Below are 13,028 nucleotides of genomic sequence, written 5' to 3' on the forward strand. Positions count from 1 at the left end.
CCCATCTATTCCCCAGGTGCCTCCTTCCCACTGTGGGGGATTAAAGTGAACCCCACTGCTGCTACCTGGGGTGTGGGGGCACCTGGGCCAAGGCAGAGGACACCGGCTTCCTAGGGAAAGCCCTGTTAGGGTTCCAGAGTCAGCCCCGACGCCCCCTTGCTACTGCCCGTTGCCACTTCCTTTCGGTCAGCTCCCTCCTGTGCAGCTGCATGAAGGCGCCACCTAGTGTCTGGTATGATGTGGGCCGCCTAGAAATGAGCTTTACCCTTCATCCTCCAAGAGGAAGTGGGAAGGAGGGAGCTGCTGCATTTAGGGAGGGTCCCCATGCTGCTCAGCTCTCTTCTGCTGAGCTTCTGTGCAGCAGCCCCTGGAACTTAGCCATACTGTGTGACCTGCCTCTGAACCTGAGTGCCTGGGGCACTGGCCTTCTCACAGCTGGGCTTTCCCGTCCAGTCTGTCCCTCTTCCTTTCACAGCATTAACCATGTAGTCTGGGCTCCACTGAGTCTCAGGCTGGAAGGAGCCCCTGGGGGAGGTGGGTGGAACTGGGTGGCTGCCTTCCCAGAGGCCTGAGCCAGACCATCCCCATGTCTGTGGTAGTGTCTTCCACCTAGCCCACACCGTACCCCTCTACCCCCACTCCCCCACCAAACTGGGCTGGAACCCAAGTCCCTTCCACTGCTGCTTTCAGTGAGTAGATAGGAGGCAGGGCCCGGCTTTCATCTTAGCTAGACTGCGGGGGCCCCTGCCAGCAGGGAGGGCTTGGCCCTTACTTAGTGCTTCCTGGTGGGTAGCCTTGAGCCAGCCCCCCCTCTTTCTATATGTGCCATCTCCAGTGGGGAACCAAGCCAGAGAGTCCACTCTGGGCCAAGTCTGTTGTGCCTTATATACCCCTTCCTTCTGTCCGGTGCCCCTGGCCCAAGGCAGTGGAGATCCCAAGCCCCATGGTCCCAGAATTCCTCTTACTTCCCCAAATGCCTCTGGGAGTTTGAGGGATTTAGTTCCTCTCTTGCCAGGATAGGCCCGGTCTGAAGGGAGGGTAGAGGGGGCTTGGAGACTCGGACTTTTGATAGGCCTGCCTGGGCCTTCATGCTGTGGACCATGGATGGAAAATGTGCAGTTATTTATTTTGTGTACTCAGTTTGTAAATGTATCCTCTACTCAATAAACAGGCTGCCCTCCTCTGGGAAGGCTGCCCATTCATTCTGACAGTCCTGGCTCCTCTCTAAGGGGTTGCCCAGGAAGAAGAGGGGTGGGGGCCAGAAGCCCTTGACTCCACAGCACCTGCTGTGCCAGAAGACAAAGCCCAAGCAGCCAGTGGGACCCCCAGGAGTCTCTCCTTTCCCCTAAGCCAGGAGTACAGACAAGGAATCACCGAGGACAGAGCCTGGGATTTTTTATTGCATTGAGATGGGGCGGGGTGCAGCGACTGTAGTGAGCTCAGTTGTAGGCGATGACCTGGTTGATCCAAGCGCTGAACTTGCTAACGCGAGCGTACATGGCAGGTGCGTGCACGTTGCAGTTGCCGGTGCCCCAGGAGACGACGCCAGTGAGCACCCATGTGTTCCCCCTCAGGCAGACAAGAGGGCCTCCAGAGTCACCCTGAGGGAGGGAGAGGGGGGAGTCAGCATATGCAGCGGGGTGCCGCCGGATAGTGCAGAGGTAAGCTGCCGGTGCTTACCTGGCACGAGGAGGCCCCTGCGCCACCTGCGCAGATCATGGAGTCGGTGATTTTTGAGCCCCAGTACTGCTGGCACTGACTCACAGTGACCAGGGGCAGGACCACCTGCTGCAGGCGTGCTGGGGTCACGTTGCCTGTGGGCCAGGAGGAAGCTGTTAGGCCCCCAGTGCCCCAATGGCTTGTCCCCTTCCCAGCTCTCACACCAGGGTTTTTTGACCTAACCTACCCACACCGCTGATGCGGCCCCAGCCGGTGGTGACACATGTGAGACCTGCGGGCAGCACGTCATTGGGGCTAGCCAGGCAAACAGGCGAGACCTGTGCGGTGTACCGGGCTGGGGAGGCGAGCTTCAGTAGCGTCATGTCATTGTTCATGGTGCTGGGGTTCCAGCTAGGGTGTGTGATAACCTGTAGAGCCAGGAAGGGACTGTGAAGGATGGGGGTGGACACAGGCCCTCAGGGTCGGGATGCTGAGGCGGGTAGACCAGGGCATAGCCTGAATTCCACCCCTGGAGCCCAGGCCACTGGCACTGCCCATTTTTCCTTCGCGTGTCAGCAGTCCAGGCACTCACCCGAGAGATGGACAGAACCTGCACGGGCTCGGCGTTGGAGGAGCGGTCATACTCGCCCAGGACAGCGAAGTGGCGGCCAGCGCTGCAGCGAGAATGGGGTTGGGCAACCACAAGGAGGGCAGAACAACAAGAGGGGCATGCTGGGGAAGGTGGGGGGGCGAGGTGGGCTGAGGCAGAGCAGGTGGGGAGGAAGCACTCACACGACATTGCAGTGGGCAGCAGTGACCACCCAATTGGGGCTGATGAGGGAGCCGCCGCAGAAGTGGAAGCCGGTGTTGTCCTGCGGTCAGGAGTCAGAAGTAAGGGTGGACTCAGGCTCCACTAGGCACAAGGCACCAGAGTCCCTGCCCCACCCCTGGGGTGCATGTACCTGCAGGGACACCTGCCAGGGCCAGGAGCCAGGCACTGCGTTTTCACCATTGACGATCCTCTGGTTGGCGTTCAGCGCGGGTTTGATGGCAGGAACACCGCAGCCTGAACATTGGGCTGGTGAGGACCTACTGTCCACGCCCCAGCCCACCTGTCTTCTGGGTGTCCCCAGACTCTACAGCCCAGAGGGGTTCAAATGGAGGCCTCAGCGCCAGCCCTTCTCATTCTGAGTGGCTTCCTGGCCCCCATGGCCATCTTGGTCACCCCAGCCAGCCAGCTGCCGGGTCCTGTCCCTCCTCCCACCTCCATTGCTCCCCAGTTCCAGCCCACCCACTTTTCTCCTGGGCCAGAGAGTCCCCTTGGGGCCTCAGCAGTCCATTCTGTACCCTCTATGCAGCCAGAGGGCTCTTCCTAAACTGGGTCCACCTTCACGTCTCAGCTCCAGGCCTAGCAGTTCCTGTCCCATTTATGAGACCAGCCTGTGCCCACCTCCCGCTGTCTCCCCGCCCTGGTGCTGGTCCTTTTTCCTTTGCCTACTTCGTCCAGCCTGGTCCCTTCCCTGAGCTCCTGGGTTGGTGCTAGAAACTGTTGCTCCTCAGGCTGTTTAGTCAGGGCTCCTCCGACCTACTTACCCCAAGAGGAACCGAGGAGGGCCAGGCTAAGGGTCAGGCTGAGCAGCAGCATTATGGCAGATGTGAGGTCTTTGAGAACTGAGCCTGGCTTTATGGGTCTCCTTGTCCTTGGGCCGTAGTTTCAGGCCTGAGGCCAAACCAGCTGTGTGAACTCGGTGCCCTCCCATGCTCTGCTCAGGAGGGGTGTCTCTAGGCCAAGGTTCCTCATCCGGATCTGCACTTATCAGAGCCCAGGTGTGAGGTTCTCACCTCCCCACCCCTCAAAGCCTGGCTTCTGATTGGTTTCCCGAATTACACCCAACTGATGGATCATTGTGTACCCCGGACATGGTTAAATTAGGTCTATGGTAACCACCTGGTGGCTGGGATCAAGGCAGTCTCCCAGGGCTATAGAGGATATCAGACTTCCAGAGTAGCCTGCTCAGCACCCAGGAGTGTTTTGACTAGTGGAGGGAATGTCCATCTGTAGCCAGCTTTGCTGTGGAGGGCCGGGACCAGGTGTTCTGGCAGGTACCCATTTTGAACAGGTGTCATCTCAGTGAATCCACATGAACTTGGAACAAGAGTCACGTTTGCTTGGAGAGATGGTGACTTTCACCGGCACATGGTACATTTGGACCCAAAACTTCATCTGACTCTGAAGCCTGTACTTTTACTGATGAGGTGCTTGGAAAGGAATTGGCACATAGGACGGCAAGGTATGAACCCTTGGTGACTGGCAGACCCTACACAGAGTTTGCCCCAGAAGGGTGACAGCCATCTGTTGGCCTCCAGGCCTTGGGGCTTCTGTGGCTAAGCGCTAATGTCAACAGCCTGTTTGTTGAGCTCTAGACTGAGCTTGAACCCAAGAGGAGACCCCTCTCAGCAAAGCTGCCATCGGTAAGTTGGCTGATCTCCTAGGGGTGAGGACTCCAGCTGAATCAACACATCAGGGGCCTCCCTGGTGGCACAGGGTGTTGCGCGCAGTGCAGTGAGGCTGTCTGCAGCCTCTGCAGTGTGGGTTCAATCCCTGGCTGGCCAGGGAGATACCCACATGGCGCAGCAGACCTCTCCTGTCTCGCCCGCTGCTCCCCTGCTGTTTCGGTCCGTCTGCTTGTTCTTTTCCCCACTCTGTCTCTGGTGAATCCTCTCACCCTCCCGCACCTCTGGCTTGTACCCCAGTTCTTTTTTTTTTAAGATTTATTTATACAAGAACCGGGGTACAGGCCAGAGGTGCGGGAGGGTGAGAGGATTCACCAGAGGCAGAGCGGGGAACAGAACAGGCAGACTGACGAAATACACTGCTGAGGGGAGCAGCTGTCGAGACAGGAGAGGTCAGCTCGCCATGTGGGTTGCTCTGAGGCCGGCCCCAGCTATTGTATAAATAAATAATAAATCTTTAAAAAACAAACAAAAAAGTCTTCATAATAAAGTTTTTTTTTAAAAGGCAGATTTTTTTTTTAAAGATTTATTTATTTATACAAGCACTGGGTACAGTCAGAAGCGTGGGAGGGTGAGAGAATTCACCAGAGCCAGAGCAGGGAGCAGAGCAGGCAGAAGGACCGAAGGACACTGCTGAGGGGAGCAGCGGGCGGCAGGAGAGGTCTGCGCGCCATGTGGGACCCTCCTCCGGTGGCCGGGGGGCAGCCGGGGATTGAACCGCGCTTCAGAGGCTTCGGTCAGCTTCGCAACCCAGCGCTCAACCGCTGCGCCACCGGGGAGGCCCAGTCTTTTTTATTTTTAAGATTTATTTATTTATGCATAGAAGAACTGGGGTACAGGCCAGAGGTGTGGGTGGTGAGAGGATTCACCAGAGACAGAGTGAGGAGCAGAACAGGCAGATTGACCAAACGACACTGCTGAGGGGAGCAGCAGGAGAGACAGGAGAGGTCTGCTGCATCATATGGGTCACCTCCCTGGCCAGGGATGGAACTCAGTGCTGCAGTGGCTGTGGATAGCTTCACAGTGCTACGTCTTCACCTCTTGTGCCACCAGGGACACCCCCCCCCCCAGCCATTTTCTTCCAGGGCAGGATGCTCCTGCCAGTACGGAGCACCCAGGCCTTGCACTCAGTGGGTACTCAGCAGAGGTTTGTTGATAAATAAGTCATTTCACACGGGCCCTGTGGTCCCTGGTGGTCTAGAAAACTTGGAGTCAGCCCACCAGGTTCATGTTAAGTGTGCCTGGTTATCAGAGGGGTTCCACAGGTGAAAGGTTGCAGGGGTGAGAAGTTTTCTGAAAATGGGCCCTTGGAGCCAGGGGAGCAGCCCCTCTATCAGCACGTTAGCCCTCAACAGGGTCCATGGCGGGTGAGGGAGGGGAATTGAGAGGTAAGGGCCTTTTCTTTGGCCACCAAGTAAAGATTCAGGACCTGGGGCCTTTGGGTTTCACCAGAGTCCCCAGTGGACTGGGGGCCAAGAACAAGGCATGGTGGTGGCAGGGGCAGCCTCTAGGATGTGGAGTCTGGATGGGACTGTTCACCTTGAATCTGACATGCTTCCCAGGCTCTAGAAGCGTCGATGCCTAAGGTGCTGGTGCACAGCACCGGCACAGGAGGGGAGTGGCCCCTGTGGGGATATCTTAGCCCTGTGGGCTGCTTGCCCCCCCCCCGCACCCAAGAATAATACAGCCGTCTGTTTTGGTGTCTGTATTTTCTAGGTTTATTCCCCTTGTTCCAAATTCTAAAATTGCAGCCTCCTTCACTCCACCTCCATGGCCTGCACGGTTTCTTCCACCAGCTCCAGGGGCAGTGGTGTCACCGTCTGGGACAGGACAGGTGTGGTCCCAGGGGCAAAGTGGTACTGGCTGGACCTGGAAGGGGGTACGATGGCCTCTCAGTGTGCGCCCATCGCGTGGCCCGTCCCTTTCTTCCCCGATGCTGCCACATCTTTCCTTGGAGTCCCGCCTCCCTTGCTCCACCTTTCTATGGGCTTCGTGGGCGAGCTCAGTGTTCGCAGCATCTTGGCGCCGGTCGCGGTGATCACACACGCGTCCACGCTGCCCCCGGAGCCCAGGTCACTCAGGATCCCTGCAGTGATGGCTTCCACCAGCAGCTCCTGCGCGGCCTCCAGCTGTGGGCACGTGCGTGTGAGGCCCGAGGGGCTCTTGGTATCCCCTTCAGGCTATGGCCTGGAGATCCGGTTCATCTCACACCCAGGCTACTTGCCACTGGCTCACACCCAAGCTCCTCTCCCACCCCCTCTCCACCGCCTTCCCCGCCTCCCTCTCCAGAGCTCCTGGGCCCGCTGCCCCCTTCACAAACTTCCGAGTCACTTCCACTAGTGTTCTGTCCAGCCGCCCGCGTGCTCGTGCCCCTGGGCACCAGCTTGCTGCCTTTCTCTTTCTGCGCCTTCGGCACCTCTGGAGTGACACACACCGTCTGCTTCCACGGCCATCCTCCAGCACCCGGGCTCCAGACCCCACCTGTCATCTCCTCCTCCTCACCACGCTTCTCTGGGCTTCCACTTCTTCCCGCAGGCGGAGGTCGGAGGCTGGAGTAGCACCTCTCCACCCTCACACCACCGCCCTCCATCTCCACTCAGCCCGCCCCTCCTCTGAGAGGCATCCCCCCACCCCGGAGTAGGCCAGGGTGTCTCTGAGCTCCCCGGGCTCCCGGCGCCCCTCCCACGCCAGTGAAGAAACAGTGGGGGGCAGGAGTCACTCACGGTCATGTTGGGCTGGAAGCGGTCCTCCAGCACCGCCAGGGCGGCGTCCTGGCCCGAGCCTGCAGAGTAGGGGCACCTGCCGTCAACAGCCGCCGCCCCTCTGCGGGGCAGGGGCGGGGAGGGCAGCAGCACTCACCCAGGGCCGTGAAGGGCAGGCGGCTGTAGGAGCCGTGGGGGTGCACGCCGTAGATCTGCGGCCCTTTCACGTCCACGCCGCCCACGACTAGCGACGCCCCCACGTGGCCTTGGTACCTTTTCAGAGTGGACGCGCTCAGCCGCCCGCCCCGTCCGGCGCCGCCCCCCGCCCCCCGGGCCCCCGCCCCCCGGGCCCCCGCCCCCCGGGCCCCCGCCCCCCGGGCCCCCGCCCCCCGGGCCCCCGCCCCCCGGGCCCCCGCCCCCAGGGCCCCCGCCCCCCGGGCCCCCGCCCCCCGCCCCCCAGGGCCCGGGCCCGCCCCTTCCAGGACCCGGCGCCCCTCGCGCCTCCCAGCCCCTCCCCGGGCGCGCCTCCCCCTGTCCCGCCCTTTCCCCGCGCCCCTCCCCGCCCGCCTCAGCCCCGCCCCAGCACCGAAAGAGGTTCTGGCGTAGAGTTCGGGTGACCGTGGCCACGCGGGGCTCGCGGCCGGTGGACAGCGCGTGCAGCTCCATGTTGGACGACGCCATCCGCGTGACCATCTCGGCGTCCGCGGCCACCCCCGCCCCGCAGCAGCTGCGGGGGAAGCGGCGTGTGGGCGGGCTGGCGCGCGCGGCGGCGTGGGGAGGAGGGGCGCTTCGTGGAAGGGGTCGGGGCTGGGGAGTGCTCACTAGATTTTGGGGGCGATGTAGTGGATCTTCTCGCAGTTCTTGTCCGCCACGACAGAGTCGTTGGTGGCCCGAGTGTCCGCGCCCAGGATGACACCGTCCTGGGGGCCGGGGAACCCGACTCAGTCCCGCCGGCCCCCGCCGCCCCCCTGCGCCCCGGCCCAGCCCCTGCTCACTTGGAACACGAGGCCGGCGATGGTCGTTCCGGTCTTGCGAGCTCGAGGGGCCCGGAGCCCGGGGCAAGCGAGTTCCAAGGCTGCGTTTCTGGAACAGCCGGAGAGGCGATGTGACCCCGGACCCAGCTCCCCCCCCCCGCGCCCCGCGCCCCGCGCCCCGCGCCCCGCGCCCCGCCGCCCGGCTCAGGCTGGGAACCCCCGGCCTTTCCCGCGGCCCAGCCCCGCCGCACGCGCCACCCGGAGAGCAGGCCCGACTCCCGCCCCGGCCCCGGGCCGCAGACGTCCAGCCCTGCCCCCCCATCACCTCTGGCAGTTCTCAAAGGAGAAGCCCCCGCGGGGGAGCGCTTGCGCCGGCTTCAGCATCTCGGACCCCACCGCCTGGCCGTCCCGGGCGGGCTGGTGGCGGCGCTGGGAGGAGCGAGACCCGCAAGGCAGAGGCCGCCGCCGAGTCCTGTGCGCGCTCCACGTTGGTACTTCCTGCTTTCACTTTCACCTTGGCTCTGCTCGCCCCTTTCTGCCTCTTTTCTTTCATTTTCACCTTTGCCCCTGCTCCTCAGCAGGTCGAGAGGAGGTGCTGTTCCTTGCGTGGCCTCCACGCTGCTCCCAGGTCCTCTGAACAGAGGGACAAATCCCTTCCTCTGCTCTGGTTCCGCTGAGCCCCTGCCTGTGCCGACCCCAACTCTAACCTCAAGGCCCAGCGCCCCGAGGCTGTCAGACCTTTGGCCCCATCTCTCCACTTTATTTATTTCGTTTTTTAAAGATTTATTTATTTTTTTTATACAAGAACTGGGGTACAGGCCAGAGGCAGGAGGGTGTGAGACAGAGCGGGGAACAGGACAGGCAGATTGATCGAAGTACACTGCTGAGGGGAGCAGCGGGCGAGACAGGAGAGGTCTGCGGCGCCATGTGGGAATCTCCCTGGCCGGCTGGGAATCCACCCACACTGCAGAGGCTGCAGACAGCTTCACAGCGCTGCACTCAACCTGCTGCACCACCTGGGAGGCCCGCGGTCTCTCCACTTTCTTACTGGCCTCCTGACACATCAGGCGCGGCTGCCTTACTCCTTTATCACCCTCCTCCCACTGCCTGCCTCTTTTTTGTTGCCTTTGCTTCCTTCCTTCTGCGGGGTGAGGCTGTCCTATCTCAGGTGCCTCTTATGAGGTGTACTGTGGCCTTCTGATGGCCTGGCATCCTATACTCTATCTATGGCAAAGATACCAAGATTTCACCTCTCAAATGACCCTTTATCTGTCCACATCTTTCCCCTAACTACTGCTTTCTTCTCAGCCAGCATTCTTTCATCCGGCTGCTGCACTGGCCCCCCTGGCTTCCCTTTGCTTCCTACCAGCCAGTCCCTGCCCCAGGCTACACTCTGTGCTCCCTGCAGCCTCTTTCTAGATTACCAGTCTGGTCATAGCTATCCCTGGCTGAGTCCTTCAGCAGCTGCTCACTCAGCATAGGTGCCACCTCTGAGGAGCCCTCCCTGATCCACACTCAGCCCCTGTTGCTCCCTCAATTTCCCTTACAGACCACTTAGCTCCATTAATATTAAAACTTCATTAGTGGCTGTCACTCAAATTCTAAACTCCTATGCTTCTGTCATCTAACACAAAATGTCCTGTGTATAGGTGGGTTCTCATTTGCTCTTTTGGGATTTGGGGGGATAGCTCACATGCTTCCCTGCACCCTTGGCTCCGTGTACCCCCCGTCCCACACCTGTGTGTGCAGCTGGCTCCAGTCCCTATGCCCAGGGCAGAGCAGGCCACCTAAGCAGCTGAAGCAGGAGCGCAGAGAGCTGTATACCTCAGGGCCCAATTCAGTCCCAGGCCTTAGCAAAGCCCATCGTGCCTTGTGTGTCACAAAGTACCAGGCTTGTGGCTGCTGCTGAGTGAATCCTGGTGTGTGGACTCTAGTGCGTCCCCCCTCAACCTAAAACACACATCAGGGTTCACAGAGCAAAGGAAAAGTCTTTATTCAGGGGGCAGGGGCACTGGGCTGGCAGTTGGAGGTGCAGGGTGCTATTGCGGTAGGTGCCCCAGCAGGATGGCATTGATGTGCTCCAGTGTCTGATTGCTAAAGACCATGTTGAGGTGCTGTAGCCTGTGCAGGGGCACCAGGTGCACAGGCTGCGGCTGGCGGCCCTTCCAGCGAGCGCAGAGCTGGGTGCTGCGGGTGGCCACAGTGTCATCACCGTCCTCATAGAGCACATCCACCGGGTCCTTGTAGGGGAAGCCGTGATCATAGATGTAGGTGCGGGGCGTGGGCGTGCCCACGCCATACAGACAGTACACTTCCACACCAGGTGCGGGGAGGCCCGCCAGCAGGTCACGTGACTGCAGCCACATGTACCAGCCTTCCTCAAAGTGCAGGTCTGCAAAGAAGCGCTGGAAGTCACGGCCTGTGTAGTTGAAGTTGGGTGTAGAAATGAACACGTGGTCCTCAGGCCATGTCTGGTGGGAGGGAAACATCCAGGGGGAGGTTGTCGTCATGCGCTGTTTCTCTTTCAGCTTGATGCGGGACATGATCGGGATGCCTTGGTTGTCACCTGTGTACAAGGAGCAAGGTAGGGCAGGGGAGCCAAATCTGGCTGCCCAGCCTTCTACTTGGCCCCCAGTCCAAGTTTTGCCGGATGCTCGTTTGCCTCCACCCAATCCAGACAGCGGTTCCAAGCCACAGGCGAGAGCAGGCCTGGCCTCGGCAGATGCTGAAGTGCTCACAAAATGAATATCCCTGATGGCCCCTCTATGGGGCTGAGCTGTAGACTCCAAAAGGAGAGTGGGGAGGGGTTTCCTGAGGATGGTGAGAGTGTGGGTGTTGGGGGTGGTGCTGGCAGCTGTACCTCAGGCAAGTGTCTGCAGCCCCTGGGGCCTGCACTGCTCACTGCTTCCGGGAGGGGAGAAGTGGGGCTGTGTCTGTGACTGACACTCATTGATGTGGTCTGATGAGTGTTGCCTCACCAGACCCTGAGCTCCTAAGGGAAGGCCAAGTGTGGCTGTACCTAGTATACCACGGGTGCTCGGCAGGTGATGGTTGTACCACTCCTGAGGCCGGCAGGCTCTGGCCTTGGCTCTGGTAGATCTGTCCTCCTTAAGGCAGATCTCTGGGTAAAGGGGGTGCTGGAAATAGAGCTTAACTGATAGCTGGGTAGGCAGGACCGGAAGCCACGAGCCGCAAAAATGGGGCAATGAGTCATATTGCTGGGGTTCACTTCCTCTTTGTCATCACTGAGACAGGCTGCTCTAATGTAGTCTAGGCCAGGCTCACTGCACTTGGGGAGGCCACTGCCAGAAGCTGCAGCCTAGGGGTGACTGAAACACCCCCAGCCTGGCATTGTCGGCAGAGTGAGAGCAGACCTACCATTAGCTCCATTTCACCTCCCACTCCCGACAGGACACAGGTGATCAGAGGCCTCTTACCTGAGGCCAAGACCAGCATGGGTTTGATGGAGCCACCCCAGGGAGCTCCAAGAGAGATAAAGCCATCGATGAAGCGGTCCTTCCAGGCCTGGGGCTGGCGCAGTAAGAAATAGAGCAAGTGCAGGCAGCCAAGGCTGTGTCCAATGAGGAAGACAGGTTTCCCATAAGCAGCGTGCATCTCCTCCACCAGCCCGGCGAGCTTGCTGTAGTACTCCTCTTGCTGGCCTGCGGAGGAGCAGGGGGTCAGTGCCGTTGAGGTCTGGCTCCACCTACCCTGCTCCAAGCCCATCATCATGGAGACACTTACTGGGCTCCAGCCGCCAGTCGTAGGGGGCGGCCCGCACCGTCTCATCACGCACGTACCCATTGTTGACCAGATTCTGCACCAGTGTGTGCATGTACCCTGTGAGGAGGTGCCAGCACTGGGGGTTCTGGCCATGGCCTTGGTGGGCCCACCGCAGCCTGGAGTCTAGTCCTCTCCAATATACGTACCTGCCAGCTTGTTTTCGTCCAGGTACTCAACAGAGTAGGTCTTGCCAAAGCCAGGGACACGGATCTGTACACCAGGGGCATTGGACACGCGCCCAGAGCTGCGGTTATAGACAACCCTGGGGGCAAAGGGACAGTCAGCTGGCCAGTAGCCAAGGGTAGGGTGTGGGGGCGGAGGCAGAGGCAATGGCATGTACCTGGTGTTATCAATCCAGCAGTCTACCCCAACGGGGAGGAACATTTTGAGATCCAGCCAGATGGTGAAGAAGTCCTCCGTCTTGCGGTAGCACATCCAGTTCACCACATCTGGTTTATCCAGCTTGGCTTCCAGCTGATTCCCCAGGCAGCCAGGCACTGCGGGCACTAGCCTTCACTCTGGACTCCTCCCATTCCCCTGGCCAGCACCCCAGTCTCACCCCCCAGATAGTGCAGTGACCAGCCCCATCCCTTCACCTCCTACACTTCCAGGCACTAAGCTCATGATCCTCTTTAAGATCGCACCCTCCTGTGGGTCCCCAGTAGCCCAAAGCCCAGGCTCCCCTCAGGCAGGGAAAGTGCAGGGGCCAAGGCCACTGACCCCTACCCCTGCAAAGCAAACACCTAGCCTGGCTTTCCATTACTGCCAAAGTCCAAGGTGAGAACAGCAAGGGAGGGGAGCTGGGCCAGGCGTAGGGGGGAGGCCTCAACAGGCCTCTCCTGCTCCCCTGCCGTGGGCCGGGCATCTTGCTTTTGGAGGGGTGGGGGCTGAGGAAGGAGTGGTGGGGCTTGGTCCAGGGTCCAGTAGCAGGAGCCGACCACAGCGTGGAGTGAATGCCCCAGTCAAGCCCTCAGGCACCCCCGCCCGCACCCCCCACTCCACCCACCTGGGACAGACAACTCAGAGCTAAAGAATAGTGTGGCAGGGAAAGAGGTTGATTTATCTGCAGGACAAGCATTTGGCCCCTCCAAACACGGAGGCAGGTAACGGGGCTAGTGTAGCCAGAAAGGCTTTGGCAGGGTTTGCTGCCAGGGGCTGGCTTGGAGCGTCGGGGTCCTGGTGGGGGCTTACCGAGAATGACCGGCCGTGTGTGGTTACTGAGCTCAGCCTTGGGCGTGGTGTGCGGGGGGAAGAGCACATTGAGGAGCCAGAAGGGGGCGGCAGGGGGGAGCAGCAGCCCCAGCAGCAGCAGCCCCCACTGCCATGGGGTGCCGGGAGGCCCCATTCCAGCCCTAGTGCCTACTGCCCAATGAAGCAGTCCTGGGCCGGCCTTATC

General features: G+C 60.4%; 3 protein-coding genes across 3 annotated transcripts; all 3 read right to left on the reverse strand.

Annotated features, from left to right (window-relative positions):
* Positions 1-1,439: 1,439 nt before the first annotated feature.
* Positions 1,440-3,304, reverse strand: CTRL (chymotrypsin like; the record flags this gene model as incomplete). The annotated part of the gene is made up of 7 exons (XM_084257191.1): positions 1,440-1,601; positions 1,681-1,814; positions 1,907-2,087; positions 2,252-2,333; positions 2,452-2,531; positions 2,622-2,725; positions 3,253-3,304. The coding sequence occupies 7 exons, from the start codon at positions 3,302-3,304 to the stop codon at positions 1,440-1,442; spliced, it is 795 nt and encodes a 264-aa protein (XP_084113317.1).
* Positions 3,305-5,882: 2,578 nt separating this feature from the next.
* Positions 5,883-8,269, reverse strand: PSMB10 (proteasome 20S subunit beta 10). Its single transcript, XM_084257447.1, has 8 exons — positions 8,175-8,269; positions 7,871-7,958; positions 7,698-7,795; positions 7,462-7,602; positions 7,033-7,148; positions 6,897-6,955; positions 6,151-6,302; positions 5,883-6,042 (listed from the first exon to the last, which is right to left on the reverse strand). Exons 1-8 carry the CDS (start codon positions 8,231-8,233, stop codon positions 5,931-5,933), a joined length of 825 nt encoding a protein of 274 aa, XP_084113573.1. The 5' UTR covers positions 8,234-8,269; the 3' UTR covers positions 5,883-5,930.
* Positions 8,270-9,840: 1,571 nt separating this feature from the next.
* On the reverse strand, positions 9,841-12,977 carry LCAT (lecithin-cholesterol acyltransferase; the record flags this gene model as incomplete). Its single annotated transcript, XM_084257592.1, is given in 8 exon segments — positions 9,841-9,884; positions 9,887-9,905; positions 9,907-10,415; positions 11,287-11,511; positions 11,594-11,689; positions 11,779-11,894; positions 11,973-12,129; positions 12,824-12,977. Coding segments are annotated over 8 exon segments (1,320 nt in total).
* Positions 12,978-13,028: the final 51 nt, after the last annotated feature.

The sequence above is a fragment of the Talpa europaea genome, assembly GCF_964194135.1.
Source record: "Talpa europaea genome assembly, chromosome: 16".
Lineage (NCBI taxonomy): Eukaryota > Metazoa > Chordata > Mammalia > Eulipotyphla > Talpidae > Talpa > Talpa europaea.

Excerpts from the sequence above, each read along its gene's own strand:
- PSMB10 (XM_084257447.1), bottom strand. The coding sequence starts at position 8,233 with ATGCTGAAGCCGGCGCAAGCGCTCCCCCGCGGGGGCTTCTCCTTTGAG. Across the intron at positions 7,603-7,697 it reads TACATCGCCCCCAAAATCTA|CTGCTGCGGGGCGGGGGTGG; the intron begins GTGAGCACTCCC and ends CTTCCCCCGCAG. Across the intron at positions 6,303-6,896 it reads GCTTCCAGCCCAACATGACC|CTGGAGGCCGCGCAGGAGCT; the intron begins GTGAGTGACTCC and ends ACGTGCCCACAG.